General features: G+C 42.2%; 1 protein-coding gene across 3 annotated transcripts in view; it reads left to right on the top strand.

The window, feature by feature from the left end:
• Positions 1-20,082, top strand: part of LOC119953753 (protein strawberry notch homolog 2-like) — a 217,847-nt gene that overhangs the window by 142,723 nt on the left and 55,042 nt on the right. For all 3 annotated transcript variants that reach the window (XM_038778337.1, XM_038778338.1, XM_038778339.1), the window contains 8 exons: positions 343-439; positions 3,435-3,595; positions 7,451-7,584; positions 8,772-8,862; positions 10,260-10,403; positions 12,084-12,219; positions 14,843-14,948; positions 19,448-19,601. In XM_038778337.1, coding sequence (XP_038634265.1) covers positions 343-439; positions 3,435-3,595; positions 7,451-7,584; positions 8,772-8,862; positions 10,260-10,403; positions 12,084-12,219; positions 14,843-14,948; positions 19,448-19,601 — 1,023 coding nt within the window. The remainder of the gene's footprint in view (positions 1-342; positions 440-3,434; positions 3,596-7,450; positions 7,585-8,771; positions 8,863-10,259; positions 10,404-12,083; positions 12,220-14,842; positions 14,949-19,447; positions 19,602-20,082) is intronic.

Raw genomic sequence — 20,082 nt, forward strand, 5'->3', positions numbered from 1 at the left:
GACTTAAACTAGGCCGTGTTCAAAACTGCTCATCAGACTGGACTTTGTTATTTGAACATTGAAATTCATACTGATCAGTATTTTAATGGCAGACGTTTTGAACAATCTTACCTGCCTCTCTTTGAAATAATTTTTTTGTCATCTAAAATGCCATATTACTCGGCATTAAATTAGAAATAATACATATGTTATATTTGACACGTTCCTTGTTTTGTAAACCTGCCAGTGAGCTAATTGTTCAAAGTGTGACAGACTAATATGACAGCTAACAAAATAAGTTTTGCAGTATCACAGTAGATTTTCCACAGTTGAGTGGCCCTAACACTTTTAATTCTCTTACAGATTCACCCACAACCAGAAGAGGAAGAAGATGCTGAAGATGAGGAGCCAGAAGAATTGGGACATGCTGAAACATATGCAGAATATGTACCTTCCAAATGTATGTAATGACAAATCGTAGTGGGGTAATTTATCGTAGTAAATTTGTGAGGTACTTGCAGTTATCATGTTTGGTTACCAACCACTCTGTCCTGCCCAAAGAAGAGGCCATGAAATTTATTTTTTGGAATAAAATTAAGCTTTTCTGAAATGTAGTAATTTAGAGACAAATTTGATAGTTTAGATATTAACTTTTGCTTTTTGAATATCTTTCCTAATCCACCTACGTGGCACTGCTCCATGATTTCATTCCTATCTTCCACAGTGCTTCCAAAGGCTTCTCCTGTCTCCCCTCATCCACCTCTGTAGTAACCAGTGGCTTTACCCTGGTTCCCCTTCTCTTGATTACGTATATGATTCCCTTAAGGCAATATCCTCTCGAGACATTGGGCAGAATTCTCCCAACCCAGCCCACAACGGATTTGGTGAAACGCACTCCCTTTAAATCACGTTGCAGTTCTCCCAATGGCGGGTTGCTCTTCCTGCCTCCAGGTGGAGCAAACACCATTTGCATTCATTCAAATCTCATGAATGCTCATTAAAACAGCTGCCACCTTGCGCCTTGCCAGCAGGAATTTATGTTGGCATCAAACCCGATTGCTAATGAGTGCCGTGCACAAGGTGGTCCTTTCGTCAGGGACTTTAGGGTGAGTGCAACATAGTGCCATAGTGCAACATAGTGCCATAGTGCAACATAGTGCCATAGTGCAACATAGTGCCATAGTGCAACATAGTGCCATAGTGCCGCACTGCTTCTGCTGCGGTATTCACCACTGTGCCGGTCACACTGGTTCCTGCCTCCATCTCCAAGCTGAGATGGTCTTCATGGACAGCACCATACTGCTAGACCCTTCTGTGGTACTGAGTCAGATCAGTACTGCGCCTGGGGTTGGAGAGTACAGAGGTCTCCTTGTCCCTAGTGCCACACAGCAGTGTCTATCTGGACTGCTGTGTACGGTGGGACTCATGCAGCCACCTCATCAAAGATCCAAAGTTCGATAGAATTTACAGTGCAGAAGGAGGTCATTCGGCCCACCGAGTCTTCACCGGCCCTTAGAAAGAGCACCCTACCTAAGCACACACCTCCACCTGTAACACTACCAAACCTTTTTTTGGACACTAGGGGCAATTTATCATGGCCAATCCACCTAACCTGCACATCTTTGGACTGTGGGAGGAAACCGGAGCACCCGGAGGAAACCCACGTAGACACAGGGAGAACTTGGGGTTGAGTGCGAGGTGAGGCCGGGGCATGAGGAGGACATGGCCTAACGAAGATGGGGGGGGGGGGGTGAATGTGGAAGGGGGATGTGCAAGGAGGGGGTAGAAAGGACAAGGCTCACAATGGTAGGCAGAGGCAGAAGGAGGTGAATGAGGATGACAACCAATGGAAGGCAAGGGGAAGGAGGCTGGACCAACGTGACTGCATGAAGAGCTGACAAACAGGGGAGTCAAAGGGATACCAAATCGTTCACTGGAAGGGGATAGATGAAGACTCCAGATGCAGTGGGTAGAGGTCCAAGTGGGGCATGGATGCCTGCAGCACTGGCTTGGGGTAGGGATGTTGAATCAAGGAACAAACTTCTTCTTGAGGTTGCTAGCCTTTTCCTCTGGGTTGCTGACACCCCGCACCATCTGGTGAAGATAGGTGAGCTGGAGATAGCGATATGAATGTGTTGGACTAGTATTTTAATATGACGCTGGGACCTTTGAACCGCCAACTGAGGGCAAGTGGGCAAATCAGCTGCCAGCCTGCCAAGAGAGTCTGTGGGGACTCGCTTGTGCATAATTAATTAGCTTCCCAATGCTGAACCTGGCGTGGGATCCTGCCATTCTGCTCAGCCAGATGGATGCCGCCAGAGCCACCCGCCATTGTAATAGTCTCAAAATGGGCCCATTGAGGCAGCTTTTTCCACTTGTGCATGGATAACATTTAGCTCCTTCCTTTCTTACTCCTTCCATTGACCTCAAAACTGTTGTCATTTTAATTGCTTATCTGACTAAGACCATAAACCCTTAGGCATTCAGCTTAATCAAATTTCCTGCACTCATTTAAGAGTAGTATCTAAAGGTGTGGATCCCTTACATATTGTTCAACTGTAAGCTTCGCTTCCTACCCCATATCTGACTCTTCAATGCCGATCGTCGACTCCTGCTGAACCACTGCTTTTCAGCCCATCTCGCCTTCTGCAGCCAAAACCTCACCAATGCCCTGGTTTCCTTAATACTTCATTTTTCCAATAGCTTCCTCACACGTTCAAGAGGATGGCGCCGGAGCGAGGCGACTCTCTGCAGGCTCTCCCCAACAGATCCACTTTTAACTTTATTTATATTCGTTCTAACCTTTTAAAAATTAATTCTAAAGCTCCCTATTATGTATTCTCATGTATTTTCTTGAATTCTGTTTAATTCCCTTTTCTTCCCATGTACTGAATGATCTGTTGAGCTGCTTGCAGAAAAATACTTTTCACTGTACCTCGGTACACGTGACAATAAACAAATCCAATCCACTCCCACATTTTGTAAAATATCAGTCATCCGGAATGCCATGTAGACCTTCATCATAACTGTCCTCCACGAGCCATCCAAACTCCCCATACCCCAGGAAATCAGTTTTAAAAGTATTGTCCTTACCTTAAGATCATGGTTTTGCCTGAGCTTTCCAATAAATCCCCTCATGCTTTCCTGTAAATATGCTCCACTCTTCTGTTAGTTTAACTCCTTGTTCTCTGCACCACCTTCAATCACTATTATTTTAACTACTAATTTTCCTCTCTTTGGAACCCTCTCGTTTGTCCCTTGTTTAACACTCTCTTTCTACTGTAGAAACTTATTAAATGTACAAGTGTAAATTGTTGTTGTAAAGCAAGTTCAGAAACTTACTTTAAATGATCCGGCTATTAAATTGGCTTATTGAATTTGACTGCTTTGATGCATTGAATTTGACTGTGGTTTTAAAAGTGGAAATAACTATGATAATATATTTTCATATGTAGCTAAAATTGGAAAAAACCATCCAGACAAAGTGGTTGAAACGAGTACTTTGTCAAGTGTGCCACCTCCAAACATCAGGTACACCCTCTGCCTTCCTGAACTGACAATTTCACAAGGTTCTTTGTCTGCACTACAACTAGAAGCAATCATTTATGCATGTCAGGTATGTTTATTTACTGCTTTACTTTGGATTATCTGTAAGAACACTGTGGCTGCTCTGTGGTTTTAGATTGATAATAAAATATTAAAATCACATAATATGATTCAAACTTCATTATTTATACATTGGATCTCAGTATATAGGTGAACCTGGTAAGGCCACATTTGCTACCATTCCTAGTTGTCCTAACAAGGTACTGAGCCTCTTGTTTTGTTTCAACTACAGTTTTAAAGTACTAAATTGTGAATAGGCATATAGGGCAGGACTCTCCGTTTGGGAGAGCATGTTCTCCCACCGCTGAGTTGTGCTCGTGCTGGGAATGCAAATCCAGAAGCAATTCCCTATCCCTTGCCGTGCAAATTTCTGCATGGTGAGGATTGCGAGGGAATCCTTCCCGAATCCCACTATCGGGACACCATTCTGCATGGTGAGGATTGCGAGGGAATCCTTCCCGAATCCCACTATCGGGCCACCATTCTGCATGGTGAGGATTGTGAGGGAATCCTTCCCTAATCCCACTATCGGGCCACCATTCTGCATGGTGAGGATTGCGAGGGGATCCTTCCCGAATCCCACTATCGGGCCACACGGGCGGCCCAATAGGAGGATCAGGTGGCTGGATCCCTCACCACCACCACCACAGGATTGCCTGGGTCACCCAACCCCCCCACCCCCCCATAAGAGAGACCCCACCACCACCAGAGACCCTCCAAATACAGAGACTTTTCTCATCATAGAGACCTCTGCCTGGAAGCCTGGGGATCTCTGTAACTGAGGGTTTTCTGATGAGGGGGTCTCTCTTATGGGGGGGGGGGTCTCCGGTGCGGGTGGTGTGGGCAGGATTTGCATTGTTGAGGGAAGGGAGGCCTCCGATAGACTTTGGGCGCAACTCCCTTAAAACGTTAACCCCTGGCCCACTGTATCAGGGCCACGCTAGCAAATACCTGCACTAATTCTTGCCCATGTGAATCCCGGCCCATAAGGCTGGAGATTCACGCAGGCTTGGGCAAGATGGTGTCCAGCCCATTAATAAGATGCATCTTCCTGCTGGTGTGGGTACGAACTTCGATGCTGCTGCCAGCGGGAATCAGAGCATCATTTTTTTGCCCAGTGCTAGATTCTCCGCCGCATTTGAAACTCCATTGCAGGCGGCGGAGAATCCTGACCATGGTGTTTGACCAAAGTCAAATAGAAGCGTGGCTGGTTCGTTATCCTGAAGAATATAAGTGAACGAGTTGGGTTTCTTCCAACAACCTAGCAGCTTTCCTGTTAATTATTTCTGCTACCAGCTGCCTAATTAATTTATTTAATTATATTATACACCCTGTTAAATGTTTCATGCAAAAGGCTTGCAAAACAGCCAGCAATAAAAACAACTTTTTGTGGCCTCATTTAAAATGGAATTTGTTGCCCAAGAGTTCTGCATGTGCTTGCAGATACAGAACCTGACCAGGCACTGACAGTGCACAAGCCATTCCCTTAAATAATGAACGTCTATTCAGAGACCCAATTTGAAACAGACTATTTAAATTATGAATTTAACAACATTAGTACAATTTCTGGTGTTCAAATAGATTCATTCTAGTTGGTAACTAGAGGGCATATATTTAGAACTAATTATTGATTAGCAAGTTTGCAGAGGTCACTAAGATAGTGGAGTTGCAGATAGTGAAGGGGACTGTCAGAGAATACAGCAGAATATAGGTAGATCCGAGAGTTGGGCAGAGAAATGGCAGATGGAGTTTAATCCTGACAAATGCCAGGTGATGCATTTTGACATACAGAGAGCGAGCTCTGGGCGTAGTTCAAGTCCATAGTTCCATGAAAGTGACAATGCAGGTGGATAAGGTGGTCAAGAAGACATACGGCAAGCTTGCCTTACATAGGCCGGGGCATTGAGTACAAGAGTTGGCAGGTCATGTTAAGTTGTATAAAACTTTAGTTAGGCCACATTTGGAATATTGCATGCAGTTCTGGTCACCACACTACCAGAAGGACATGGATGCTTTGGAGAGAATGCAAAGAAGGTTTACCAGGATGTTGTCTGGACTGGAGGGTGTTAGCTGTGAGGAAAGGTTGAGTAAACTCGGATTGTTTTTGTGGAAAGACAGAGACTGAGGGGAGACCTGATTGAGGTCTACAACATTACGAGAGGTATAGACAGGGTGAATAGTCAGAAGCTTTTTCCCAGGATAGAACAAGAGGGCATAGGTTCAAGGTGAGAGGGGGAAAGTTTAGGGAAGATATGTGGGGAAAGTTTTTCACGCAGAGGGTGGTGTTCCTGCAGTGTAATGTTCTTTGTTCTAGAATAGAAGACTATATGGAGAAATTTTTGTAGTGTTTTGCAGGGCGCAATTTAGCAGAAATGAAACAGAGTCCCATTTTGGGCAGTTTTAGCGGGGTATTTCCCAGCATGTGCAGCACCGATAGCGGCCTTGCTATTAAACAGGACTCTGCTTGATTTTGGGCCTTGATGAGGAACGCCACGCTGAGGCTACAGTGAGGTTCACTTCCTGCACTAACCAGCTCAGCTGGCCATTGCAGCAAGATATTGGGACACAATTTTCAGCTTGCTGCAGAGGCATAGAACTGGAGTGCATTTTGGATTGAATGGAAATTAGGGGTTGTCGGTAATTTCACTGGGATAGTGACCCAGAGTTCTGATGACATAAATCCAAATTCCACTGCAGCTGGTGGAATTATAAATCTGGAATTGAAAGCTCGTCTCAGTAATGGTGACCTTGAGACTATCAACAATTGTTCTGGTTCACTAATATCCCTTGGGGAAGGAAATCTGCCGTCCTTACCTGGTCTGGCCGACATGTGACTCCAGACCCACAGAAACGACACGACTCTCCTCTGAAATGGCCTTGCAAGCCACTCGGTTCAAGGGCAGTTACACAGGGGTAATGAATGCTGGCTCTGCCAGCGAGCTTCACATTCCATGAAAGAATAAAGTTAAGAATGAAATTTGTGTAAGTTTCTGTGACGGACAGCTGATCTGCAATATTTCTGGGTGAAACAATATTTCACCCAGGTGGCAAGTGTTGTTTTCAGTGTATATTTTTTTTATTAAACTGCAAGCCCAATGACATTGTAGTGGAACGGACAACAAAAAAGGTACAAAAATTAATTGCTGTAGAGTTAATTTAGCTTCAATAAATTAAGGCACTATCTTTGGGTACTTCAATGATATTGTGACTATTTGGCATGGTAAATCCACCAAGCTAGCAGCCCAACAATGTCATTAGCTTTCACTTAAGCAGAAGAAATTGCAGGAATACAGTATTGAAGTGCATAATTTTTTTAATTAATTTTATTTTTACAATTATATTGATGGTTTAATCTTTAAAATGCAACAATTATGCAGTGGGTTGTGGTGAAGAGTTACTTTATTGTTTTTTCATTTTCTCCGAAGGCACTACTCATGTTGGAATCTGGTTCAACAAAGTGCCAGCGTTCCACTGGTACCTGGGCCAAGTAGGCAATCCTCATGTCTGCACCTTGACTGTGAGTTTTGCCTGGCAATTCAACCACAGAGCTATCATAGCCAAGCCTGATCCTGTCACTCACAACATCCACCCATGCATGATTTCTAGTAAAAGTCATCGGATAGCAATCGGGGTGAAAATACTGACGCAGTTTCCTTCTGATTGCAGTACCCCGATTGCTATTCTGACTAAGATCAGTTAAGTCATACACACTAGGAGGAAAATCTGGGACCCAGTCATTTGTATGACTCTACCATATTGGGTAGTGCATTTATCCATTGAGCCATTGCAAGGGCTTTTTTAAACACTATCATTGGGTCACTATTGTGGGATGCAATAACATCATGTTTCTTTAATATCTTTGTAGCAACATGAAATCCTGTTGGAAAATAACCATCGTGCAGGGTTTCTCATTGGTGATGGTGCTGGTGTTGGAAAGGGAAGAACTGTAGCCGGTATTATTTATGAAAATTACATAAAGGGCAGAAAGAAGTCATTGTGGTAAGTATAAAGTAATTACACCATGTGTACACAAGTGGCCTTTTATATATTTGAAAATAAAAATTTGACTGAATACTAGGAGCTAGTACCTAAAATTATCACCATTATAAAGTTATTTTGGTTAAACTCTAAAAATTAAACCTTAAAATTTAAAATTATTATTCATCATTTCTTTATTTTTTTAAATATCTAAAATATGAACAATCTATACACCATGTATTGGGGGAGGTGGTGGCATAGTGATATTATTGCTGGACTAGTAATCCAGAAACCCAGCATTATGCTCTGGGGACCCGGGTTCCAACCTCTCCATAGCAGATGGTGAAATTTGAATTATGTTTTAAAATAAATTTAGAGTACCCAATTATTTTTTTCCAATTAAGGGTCAATGTGGTGTGGCCAATCCACCTACCCTCCACGTCTTTGAGTAGTGCAAAGAGACCTACGCAGACACAGGGAGAATGTGGAAACGCCGGATAGACAGTGACCTGGGGCCGGGATTGAACCCGGGTCCTCAGAGGCTTAGGCAGCAGTGCTAACCACTGGGCCACCGTGCCACCTGGAGAAATCTGAATTTAATAAAAATCTGGAATTGAAAAGCCTCAAAGGTGACCATTGTCGATTGCCATAAAAACCCACCTGGTTCACTAATATCCTTTAGAGAAGGAAATCTGTGATTCTCACCTGGTCTGGCCTACATGTGATTCCAGATCCACAGCAATGAGGTTGACTCTGAAGTGCCCTCAGGGATGGGCAATAAATACTGACCCAGCCAGCGACGCCCCCGTCCCATCAATGAATAAAAAGAAACTGATACATCTCCTGTCAGAAAAGGGTTCATTTTGGAACAAATCAATCTGTTTTATGACATGTAATTCATTGATTGCCCCATTCTTTACCTTATCATTTCACTGAGAGAATTCTGTAATCACAAACGTATTTTACACCCTGTAGTTCGTGACACAGAATATGCTTAGAAATCTTAACTGAATGATGGAATAGACGGAATGACTGACTCGTGCATCCAGTGCCTGGAAATAGTGTTTATAATATCTGTGCATGGGAAATAAATAATAAAATGCTGGATGACAAATTAGGTTACAAAAAAATTGAAACTAATTAAAATGTACAGTTGAAATGTCATGTCAAACAGTGTGTTAATCGGATTCAATATTATCATGTTATAGGTTTAGTGTCTCCAATGACCTGAAATATGATGCTGAACGTGATCTTCGAGATATTGACGCTGCAAATATTCCAGTGCATGCTCTCAACAAGGTATGAATAGAAATCTAGCCTAGGGTATTTATGTAGAATCAAAAGTAATAAATGCGTTAAAGTTCCAGGTCTGATTTGAATTATCAGTGCAGAATATTTGAAGAAGTTAGGTAAAATTAGAAATAGGCTCTTTTTCACTGTGGATACAATTTAAAAATTAACAAAAAATATATTGTTCTCTTCTTAGTTCACCTGTAGCCTGCAGTGGGTCTAATTTTAAGTGAACTCACATGGGGCCTTGTTTGCACACCGCCTGATTTTAATTTCCCTTGACATCATTGGGAAGTAAAACTGGATGGCGCGTAAAACAGGCACCTGAACCAAACCTGTTAACTTTCAGGTAGATTAGATTTAAATTCTCCGGGGCTGAAAGGGCAGAAGGACAACCTGCAGTGTTTGGCCTGTCCACCAACTGGTGTGAAAGGTCAGCTAGCACAATTTCATCTCTGATTTATCTTCTCCTCCACATGTGCTTAATTAAAGTGAAGGTACTTATTATTATAAAGTATGTTGTTATATGGCATTGTTCATACTCATTACAGTGTGCTTTTTTCATTGGTAGCATGAGTATCAGCTGTGTTTCAGTTGGTAGCATCATTGTTTATGAGTCAGAAGGTCCCAGGTTCAAGTCCCACTCCATGGACTTAACCACAAAAGTGTAGGCTGACACTCAAGTGCAGTGCTGAGAGAGTGCTGCACTGCTGGAAGTGATGTCTTTAGATGAGGCATTAAGCCAAGGGGACATATGAAAGATCCCATAGCCTTGTTTTGAAAAGAGCAGGGAAAAAGAGCCCTGCTTTGAAAAAGAGCAAGGGGCACAGTGGTTAGCACAATTGCTTCACAGCTGCAGGGTCCCAGGTTCGTTTCCCAACTTTGGTCACTATCTGTGCGGAGTCTGCACTTTCTCCCCGTGTCTGCGTGGGTTTCCTCCAAGTGCTCCGGTTTCCTCCCACAGTCCAAAGATGTGTAGGTTAGGTGGATTGGTCATGATAAATTGCCCTTAGTGTCCAAAATTGCCCTTAGTGTTGGGTGGGGTTACTGGGTTATGGGGATAGGGTGGAAGTGTGGGCTTGGGTGGGGTGCTCTTTCCAAGAGCCGGTGCAGACTCAACGGGCCGAATGGCCTCCTTCTGCACTGTAAATTCTATGATCAACTATCCACAGTGTCCTGATCAATATTTACCTCTTGATCACAAAGTAAATTATATGATTTTTATAACGTTACTGTTTATGGAAACTTGCTGCATGAAAATTGGTGGCTGCATTTCTGACATTAAAACTGTGACGACACCTCGCAAGTACTTAATTGACTGTAAAGCGCTGGAAGTGTGAAAGGATCTATATAAATGCAATTTTTTCTTTAATGCACTACAATGTGATTTTTTAAATTGGTAACAGATAAAGTATGGTGATACAGCTACTTCTGAAGGTGTTTTGTTTGCAACCTACTCTGCACTGATTGGTGAAAGCCAGGCCGGTGGTCAACACAGAACAAGGCTAAAACAGATCCTGGACTGGTGCGGAGAGCAGTTTGATGGTGTTGTATCCTTTAATAGTTAAAGTTCTGAGTGATTAATAATTAAATTACATTAAAACAGCACATTAGTGACATGTTAAATAAGCAAACATTCAATGTGATTTAGTGTTACAAGATTAATAAAATTCACGAAATAATCTCAGGCTTTGTTTCAAAAAAGATAATCAGAGGGCAGCATGGCGGCACAGTGGTTAGCACTGGGACTGCGGCCCTGAGGACCCGGGGTCTAATCCCGGCCCTGGGTCACTGTCTGTGTGGAGTTTGCACTTTCTCCCTATGTCTGTGTGGGTTTCACCCCCACAACCCAGAGATGTGCAGGTTAGGTGGATTGGCCACGCTAAATTGCCCCTTAATTGGGTTTAAAAAAATAATTGGGTACTCTGAATTTTAAAAAAAAGATAATCAACAATCAAATTGAAATATGTTGCATGTACTATTTATAAAATAAATGTGCATTGTTATTGTTATTTGTCTTCTGGAATGCTCCAGTAGAATATATATAATTCAAGAACATTAGGATGATGATGACCAGATGATTAATCATGTTTCTGGAGCTGATGAACTTTAAGGTAGACAATTTGGAAAGGATTATTTACCATGTCCACGTGTATGATAGAAGAATTAGGCTAGGATAACCTGGCTGCAGGAGACAAAACTGATCAGTTATGATTACTTGTGGAAAAGACTTGCTTTAATCAAAGCTCCCTCACAGCTAGACGTTGTGAAGGGAATCTTGAGATTGGTTTCTATGGGGGGATAACACTGAACTTTCAAATGCAATTCGAGAGAGACATGAACATTGGGTGGGATTCTCCGGTCTGCCAGTCCCGTTTTCCAGCGCTGCGCGCCCCCGCCGACAGCGGGATTCTCCGTTCCCACAGCTGACCAACGACGTTTCCCATCATGGCCACCCAAAGCCATCGGAAAACCGTGGCTACGCTGCCAGCAGGCCGGATGATCCTGCAACAGAGAATTCTACTGATTGTATTTGATTGTAAATCGGTGCAAAGTTAACAGTTCCATCAGCTGTTAACAATTTCGTCAAGGTTGAAGCAAACACAAGCTTCTGTTAATGTTATACCTAAAATATAAATTAATCTCGTTGTGCTTGTGGGACCTCTATGTGCAGAATGGATGCCTTGATGCTTTTGGGCAGCACGGTAGCATTGTGGATAGCACAATTGCTTCACAGCTCCAGGGTCCCAGGTTCGATTCCGGCTTGGGTCACCGTCTATGCGGAGTCTGCACACCCTCCCCGTGTGTGCGTGGGTTTCCTCCGGGTGCTCCGGTCTCCTCCCACAGTCCAAAGATGTGCAGGTTAGGTGGATTGGCCATGATAAATTGCCCTTAGTGTCCAAAATTGCCCTTAGTGTTGGGTGGGATTACTGGGTTATGGGGATAGGGTGGAGGTGTTGACCATGGGTAGGGTGCTCTTTCCAAGAGCCGGTGCAGACTCGATGAGCCGAATGGCCTCCTCCTGCACTGTAAATTCTATGATAAATCATCTATGATCTATGATAATCACTGCAATTCAGATTATCTGACTGAAACTGCTTTGAGCATTTTCAAAGATATGAAAAGATGCTAAATAAATGCAAATCCTTTTTTTCCTTCTGCCTTTCTGATCATGAAAACAATAATTCTTTGGATCTTTTGGATTTTGCTTGACTAATTTTGCCTCTTAGATTGTATTTGATGAATGTCACAAAGCAAAAAATGTCTGCGTGAATGGCAGTACCAAATCCACCAAAACCGGCCTGGCTGTACTAGAGCTGCAAAACAGACTACCATTTGCACGAGTCGTCTATGCAAGTGCCACAGGTATGGATCTATTCCTCAAAAAAAAAAAATTGTGTGTGTTGGAAAATGAAAGGTAATGTATTATGTAAGTGTGTTTTGTTATTAGTACATCAAAACTCCTTCAGTATCATTTTCAGTAAGACTGCTCCACTTTCCTGAAATAATTATTTTAGCTGTGCGTTGGTATTTTAATTTTAGACTTCCCGAACAATAAGCTAGTGTTAACTAGGTCATTAATTATTTGGAGTACTAGGGCATCATGGTAGCGCAAGTGGTTAGTATAGTTGCCTCAATGCACCAAGGTCCCAGATTCAATCCCGGCTCTGGGTCAGTGTCCGTGTGGAGTTTGCACGTTCTCCCCGTGTTTGCATGGGTTTCGCCCCCACAACCCAAAAGATGTGCAGGATAGGTGGATTGGCCACGCTAAATTGCCCCTTAATTGGAAAAAATAAATTGGATACTCTTAAAAAAAAAATTTTTAATATTTAGAGTACTGACTATATCCCAACATTGGACAGCATCAAACATAATAAAACATAGGGGGGTTGGGTTAAAGAAATGTATTCACAAGCACAGCTTTGAGCATGTTGTGTAGTCTCACATGCTGCTACCTGTCCAGCTTTCTCCATTAGTAACATTGAGTGTCCATACGCTGTCTGCCCCCATGCAATTGATGAAGTCTGCATTGGCCCACAGTGATGTTGTGCAAATTAGTTTCTCCCTCTTGAATGTAAATTTTTTTTTAGTGAATATAAATATTATTAAATTAATTTATCTCCACATATTCTGACATTTCTATTATCCATGGGTTTTATGTTTCTGTTACATGCTTCCTCTTTCGGCTTTTCCTATTACATGGGGTGGCCACATTGCTGGTTGCTCACCTTCGTATTAACCATCGTTTTAGGAATTGGCAGTTGGATTTAGAGGCAGATGTGTTTCCTGCCACAAAGCATCCTGATTTTATCTGGACTGGGGATCGGCACCAGTACACGCTGCCTTGTCTGCACCAATGACTGGGTTATTTTATTTTTCTGCTCGTATTCCTAATAATTAAATTGACACTTTTTTTAAACAGGAATTCTTAACGGCAGAATTGATACTACTCCGATTTTACCTTGGCGACATGTAAATGTTTGTCGAAAACTTTCAAAAACGAGCTTCTAACAAATTTTCCCCCAAACGAGTGAAAAGTGGAGAATTGGCCCTCCTAATCAGCCAGAAGAAAAATATTTTTGATTTGAGCAACCTAAAGATGCTGCAGCTGAGAGTTTGCGCCAGGCTACAAGCTGACACCACATGGTGCAGAGTAAATACAATGTACAATGTCTGACGGATTGAGGCAGATTGATTGATTGTAAGATTTTTTTTTGGAAAGCAAATAATCAGGTTTAAATAAAATACATCATATTAAAATGTTTGACTTCCCCCCCCCCCCCCCCGTCCCCCCCCCCGTCCCCCATTCAATTACTTCACCCTACAAATTATAACCAATACAATCAGTCTCTTGGATTCACTCTCAGATAATAGGGAACTACGTTTTTTCAAATTAATTTAAAGTACCTTTTTTCCTAACACTATTAAGTAATAAGCTTCTCACCAATACGCAGTGTTTATTTTTGCCAGGGTCCCTAGGCTCCAGGACTCATAGGAATTTACCTGTTTTGTCAAGACTGCAGAGGTGGTGTGAGAGTGCTTGCTCTTGATATTGAGGCAGTATGTGACTGAGTGTGGCAACCAAGGAGCCTTAACACAATTGATGCCAACGGGAAATGATCTGAGTGATTTTGTAATGAATATAATATATCAGATTTTTTTCCCTAGTTCAACTAAAGTTGATATTACGTCATGATAAAATTATCAGCATCACAACATACTTTTATGCATTCACTGTTTTGATCACTATTGCCAGAATTACACTTCCTGAAAATATTTGAATTTTGATTATCCATATTGTTTACCACTCCTTCAGCTTATGTTTTTCAGCGTTTGTTGCTTTATATATTTGTATGTTACAGGGAGATTGTTGCCTCGTGATAATGTCACTGGACTAATAATCATCGAACAGGTGCCGCAATGTGGCGACTAGGGGCTTTTCACAGTAACTTCATTTGAAGCCTACTTGTGACAATAAGCGATTTTCGCTTCATTTAATTTCATCCAAAAACTTTGGCTAACGCTCTGGGTTCAAATCTCACTACTGCAGCAGGCGGAACTTAAATCCAATTAATTAAAAAATAAATCTGGAATCGAAAGCTAACCTCAGTAATAGTAACTGTAAAACTCATCGATTGTTGTAAAAACCCATCTGATTCATAATTTGTCCTCTAAGGAGGACAATCTGCTGTTCTTGCCTGGTCTGGCCTGCACATGACTCCAGACCCACAGGAATGTGGTTGACTCTTAACTGGCATCTGAAATAGCCGAGCGAGACACTCGGTTCAAGGGCAAATAGTGATGGGCAACAAATGCTGGCCCAGCCAGCGACACCCACATCAAATGAAAGATTTTTTTAAAAAATGTTGGTATGCACTACCAACATTTGAGAAAATGTCAATCTTTCACATGTGTCTGGAATGTTATTATTTATTGCAAAATTTTTCCACAAAAGTTGCTTAAAATACTTTTTATTTTAAATATGAAGGTGCCTCAGAACCAAAGAACATGGCTTACATGTGCCGCTTGGGAATCTGGGGAGAAGGCACACCCTTCCGCCAGTTTGAGGATTTCCTTCACGCTATTGAGAAACGGTGAGTCTACATTTAAACCTGAAAGAAAAGTACGAACGCTCCAAAACTACGATGGGCAATTATTAGTTAAACCTTTAGCAGAGCTGCTAGTCCATTTAAAATAGGCTGCTTCAGAAGAACGGACAGAGGAACGTGGATGCAAGGGACGAAGGTCCTGGTTTGTCTGTGCACAAATCTTTGAAGGTGGCAGAACAGATTAACAAAGCAGCTGGTAAAAACTACCTGATCCTGGGCTTTATTAACAGTGCCATAGAGTACGAAAGCTAGGAAGCTGTGCTAAATCCATGGAAAGCATTAATTCGACCTCTTCTGATGTATTATGTCCAATTCTAGGCACCACCCTTTTGGAAGAATGTGACATGGAAACTTTTCTCCTTTGACAAATATAGTGAAGTCAAAGAATATGTTTTGCTCCCGGAAGTTCTGGAGTACATTTAAAACCTGCTTGCCGCGTGGCTCACGTGTGTGAGGGATTGAAGAAGAGTTCAGGGTTGTGGCTTGACCTTTACAACCATGAGCGGTTTAGATGAAGCAAGTACAGAGGTGCTGACTGGAGTTCTCCGCCCGTTGTCCATGGGTTTCCCAGCAGCGTGGGGTAGTTTCAGTGAGAAATCCCATTGACAAGTGGTGGGAAGATAGAATCCCGCCACCAGTGAACAGTGCGGCGCCAAGAAACACGCGACTGGGGGACTGGAAAATGCCGCCCACTGTTTCCAGTGCCTGAAGATTTTATAACCATACAGAAAAGATTTAAGATAATTGGCAAACAAACCAGAGGCAGCATGAAGACATCTGTTCATGCAACTCAGTGGTAAGATTTGGAATGCACTGCCTGATAGAGCCCCTGGGGTGGGCACAGTAACACAGTGGTTAGCACAGTTGCTTCACAGCGCACGGGTCGCAGGTTTGATTCCCGGCTTGGGTCACCGTCTGTGCGGAGTCTGCACGTTCTCCCCGTGTCTGCGTGGGTTTCCTCCGGGTGCTCCAGTTTCCCCCCACAATCCAAAGATGTGCAGGTTAGGTGGATTAGCCATGCTAAATTGCCCCTTAGTGTCCAAAAGGGTTGGGTGGGGTTACAGGGATGGGGCTGTGGGTTTGGGTAGGATGCTGTTTCCAAGGATCGGTGCAGACCCGATGGGCTGAATGGTCTCCTTCTGCACTGTAAATTCTATGAAAACTATAAGCGGTGGATACAGTTTGAACATTAGCTATATGGGGAATTGGATAAATACTTAAAAGAACCAAAATGCAGAAGCGTGGGGAAATAGTGGGAAACTGGACTAACCGGACTTTGAAATAGCTGATGAAATTCAATGGGCTGAATGGCCTGCTTCTTTGCTGTACTGTTTAATGACTCTGTGAATGTCATATGAATGCGTTTAGTATTTGTGCCCTAAACCCCACAACAAACTTCACGGCTCAATTTCATCATTGTGCAGCAGGCACTTGGCCCACAAAGGATCAGGTAAATTTCACATCAGATTTCATTCATTGTTCTATGAACAACAATGGCAGGTGTACAAAGTTAAAATGAAAATAATTCCTGCCAATTGTCCAAGACAGGCAATAAAGAATCAGCATCCCATTTTCACCCATCTTATTTCCCTTTTGGAAATGAGAGGACCACCGAGGAGGAAGGGTGGTGATAGTGTGAGAGCATCATGACCTCCCAGGTCACACACCATCCTACCAGAGACATATCAAAAATCCATCATCATTACTAGATAAACGGCCAGGAATTCCCGACTTAATGTCACTGTTAGAGCAGCACCACAAAAGCTGCAGCAGGTCAAGGGGAAGGGCCGCCACTGTTAAAGACAAATAAGAACAGGCAGTAGACAACAATAATTGGCATTTATACAGCGTCTTTAAAGTAGCAAATTGTCCGAGTTTGGACAGTTGGACTTGGGCAACAAGTTAGATTTGAAAGAGCATGAAAAAGGAGCAGAGAAAGGTAGAGAGGTTCGGTGTCACCTACCTCCTGAACATAAATCGAACAAAATTGTCCCTTGAGATTTCACATTGTCCAGGATTAATTTGGCCATGCTGCTCGCTATGCTGTTTTATCGTTTACTGCATACTGTGTGATTTAGCAGTTTAGATTTTTAAGACCTCACCAATACTGCCTGATCTGAAATCCTATCTTGCTCCAAAGCTTTATGGGAATTCCAAACTCCCCACCATCCTTATTCCAGATTTCATAGTTAATTGTAATTTTAAAAAATAAATTGATAAAATGTCATAAATAGCATATGAGCATAGACTAGTTGGGCCAATAGGCTGTATATTAAAAAAAAAAGTGCTGGAAATGCTCCCATGCCAGGCAGCATCTGTGGAGAGAGAAACAGTTTGCATTACAGTACGATGACCTTTCATCAGAACACCACAGCAGTTATTTAAATGCTCCTCTCTGAATATGAGTTCTGTTTGATGTGGGAGGCAGCATGTTGGTGCAGTAGGAGTAATTTCCAATGCACTGCGCCAAACTGATCATATGCAGATTGACGGCCTACACGTTGCACATTCTGTGTTACCCGTTTAGCTGTGACATTCATTGGGGAGAACCCTCTACTAACCTCTTGGGTGTTGTGGTTCTCAAGATAGGGGAGTCTAGAGGAAAGTGTTTCCTAAAAATAAAAACTATGGTTGAAAAGATGTTGCAAGACACCTTGCTAGGTAATTTGTATACTGGTACTAACGGAGGAGTTTGATTGTGTTATGAATTATATTATACAGTGCATTACCCAATACTGTAAATCGTGGGCAAAAAAAAGTTTACTTTAGAAGTGACCGACTGAAACATAAGTCTTTGTTCCAGTGATCTGCAGTCAATGCCACATTCGGTTCCTAATTTGAATTGTCAAATATTTAATTCCAAGTACTGTTCATACTTTGTGAATTGATTGTACGTTTCGATTGCAAGGTGCTCAGATGAGTGGTATACTGAAACATTTGGTTCTTTATCGTAGTTGCAATCATGTTAGCAGCATTGCATTATTGAAGGTTTGGTTAATTATAGGAGGAATTATGATTCTCTTATCTGGTGTTGTGGGCTTTGTTAATTGCCCTTGCCTGATTTGGAATAATGATTGCTGATCTACTTTCACTCCATGGATGTGACATGGACTGGTGACATGGAGATGGAAGCTTGTGTCTCCAGGAAATTGATACGGCAGCAGGTCAGAGATTCATAAAATAATAACGGGATTTAAGCACGGTAGCATAGTGGTTAGCACAATTGCTTCACAGCGCCGGGGTCACGGGTTCGATTCCCGGCTTGGGTCACTGTCTGTGCGGAGTCTGCACATTCTTCCCGTGTGTGCGTGGGTTTCCTCCGGGTGCTCCGGTTTCCTCCCACAGTCCAAAGATGTGCAGGTTAGGTGGATTGGCCATGCTAAATTGCCCCTAGTGTCCAAAATTGCCCTTAGTGTTGGGTGGGGTTGCTGGGTTACGGGGATAGGGTGGGGGTGTGGGCTTGGGTAGGGTGCTCTTTCCAAGAGCCAGTGCATACTTGATGGGCGGAATGGCCTCCTTCTGCACTGTAAATTCTGTGACTTAATGTTCTTACAGCTGCATTGCTAGAGTGATGTTCAGATGGCAGAAAGCAAAATAACTTTTTTTTCAAAATGTTAATGTGGTGCTTAGTGTTCCACAAGACTTAATTTTGAAATAATTGAATGATCTGGATTTAGGAACCAAGAGAACAATGACAATTTACCAATCACTTCGTATTGTAGGTAATGTGAATTGTGGCAAACATTAAGAAAGGCTACATGCTGACATATGATCGGCAGTTCCAACTCCATCGAGAAGAATACCAGTACGGTTTGGAAATTGGTAAAGGATTGGGTCACTGTCTGTGCCGAGTCTGCACGTTCTTCCTGTGTCTGTGTGGGTTTCCTCCGGGTGCCCTTTATACCTAATGAGGTACTTTTGGAAAGGAGAGTTGGGGTTAGTTTACATGGAGAAAAAACTTCAGTGAAAATACCAAATGCTCTGACATTCTACATTTCTACGAATGGGTTTCAGTCAACCATATAGAGACCAGATATCACTTATTCTAATTTATATAGCAATTTTCACAACCTCTTGATGCAGGATGTCCCAAAACACTGTTTCCTCCCACACTCCAAATATGTGCAGGTTAGATGGATTGGCCATGCTAAATTGCCTCTTAGTGTCCAGGGATGTGTGAGTTAGGTTAAGGGAGTTATAGGGCGGGGAAGTGAGCTTGAGTGGAGTGCTTTTTCAGAGGGTCGATGAAGACTCGAAGGGCCAAATGGCCTCCTTCTGCACTGTAGGGATTCTATGAAGGAAAGAAAGACTTGAGGTTTTCATGACAACTGGACATCTGGAAGCGTTTTACAGCTAATGAAGTACTTTTTTAAGTATAGTTACTGTTATAATGTTGTTTTGTGGGTACCAAATAAAATAATTTGATCTTCGATGCAAAATGACAATGATTTTTAACTATCATCTTTACAATTTTTTTGTTTCAGTGGTGTGGGTGCAATGGAAATTGTTGCTATGGATATGAAAGTTAGTGGCATGTATATTGCTAGGCAACTAAGCTTTGCTGGAGTAACATTCAGAATAGAAGAAATACCTCTTGATCACAGTTTCCAACTAGTATACAATAAAGCAGCTGTCTTGGTAAGGAGTTCCACTTACTTCATCAATATTCCACTACTTCTGATTTTGAAAATTATACACCTTATAAAAAATGTTGTCGTAATCTGTAAGGGTTACGTGTGCTGTGATATTTTCTTGAAATACCATGTGTTTACCAAAACTTAAATGTCAATAGAGTCATTTTCACCTTCGCTACTTGGGCGGTAAGCTGGTGGAATGGATGACTTGTTATCAAACTCACCCCACTTCAAAGTAAGCGTTTGCAGGTTCTGCTCCAGTTGTTTACTTTCCATTCAGTGAAGGTGAAAATGACCTTGGTAAAACTCGAACACATGATAACAGTTAGAATTTCCAAGCTTGGTCATTGTTTCTTTTATCAGTCATCTCTTTCTCCAGAAATGCATTAAATGACACATTTAATTATTGTAGTTCTGATTGCTAATTAAAGCTTTGACTGAAGTCTAGTAATTTGGCTCCAAAATAATCTGCTTGATATTTCAGA

Source organism: Scyliorhinus canicula, chromosome 18, assembly GCF_902713615.1.
Source record: "Scyliorhinus canicula chromosome 18, sScyCan1.1, whole genome shotgun sequence".
In the NCBI taxonomy this organism is placed as follows: domain Eukaryota; kingdom Metazoa; phylum Chordata; class Chondrichthyes; order Carcharhiniformes; family Scyliorhinidae; genus Scyliorhinus; species Scyliorhinus canicula.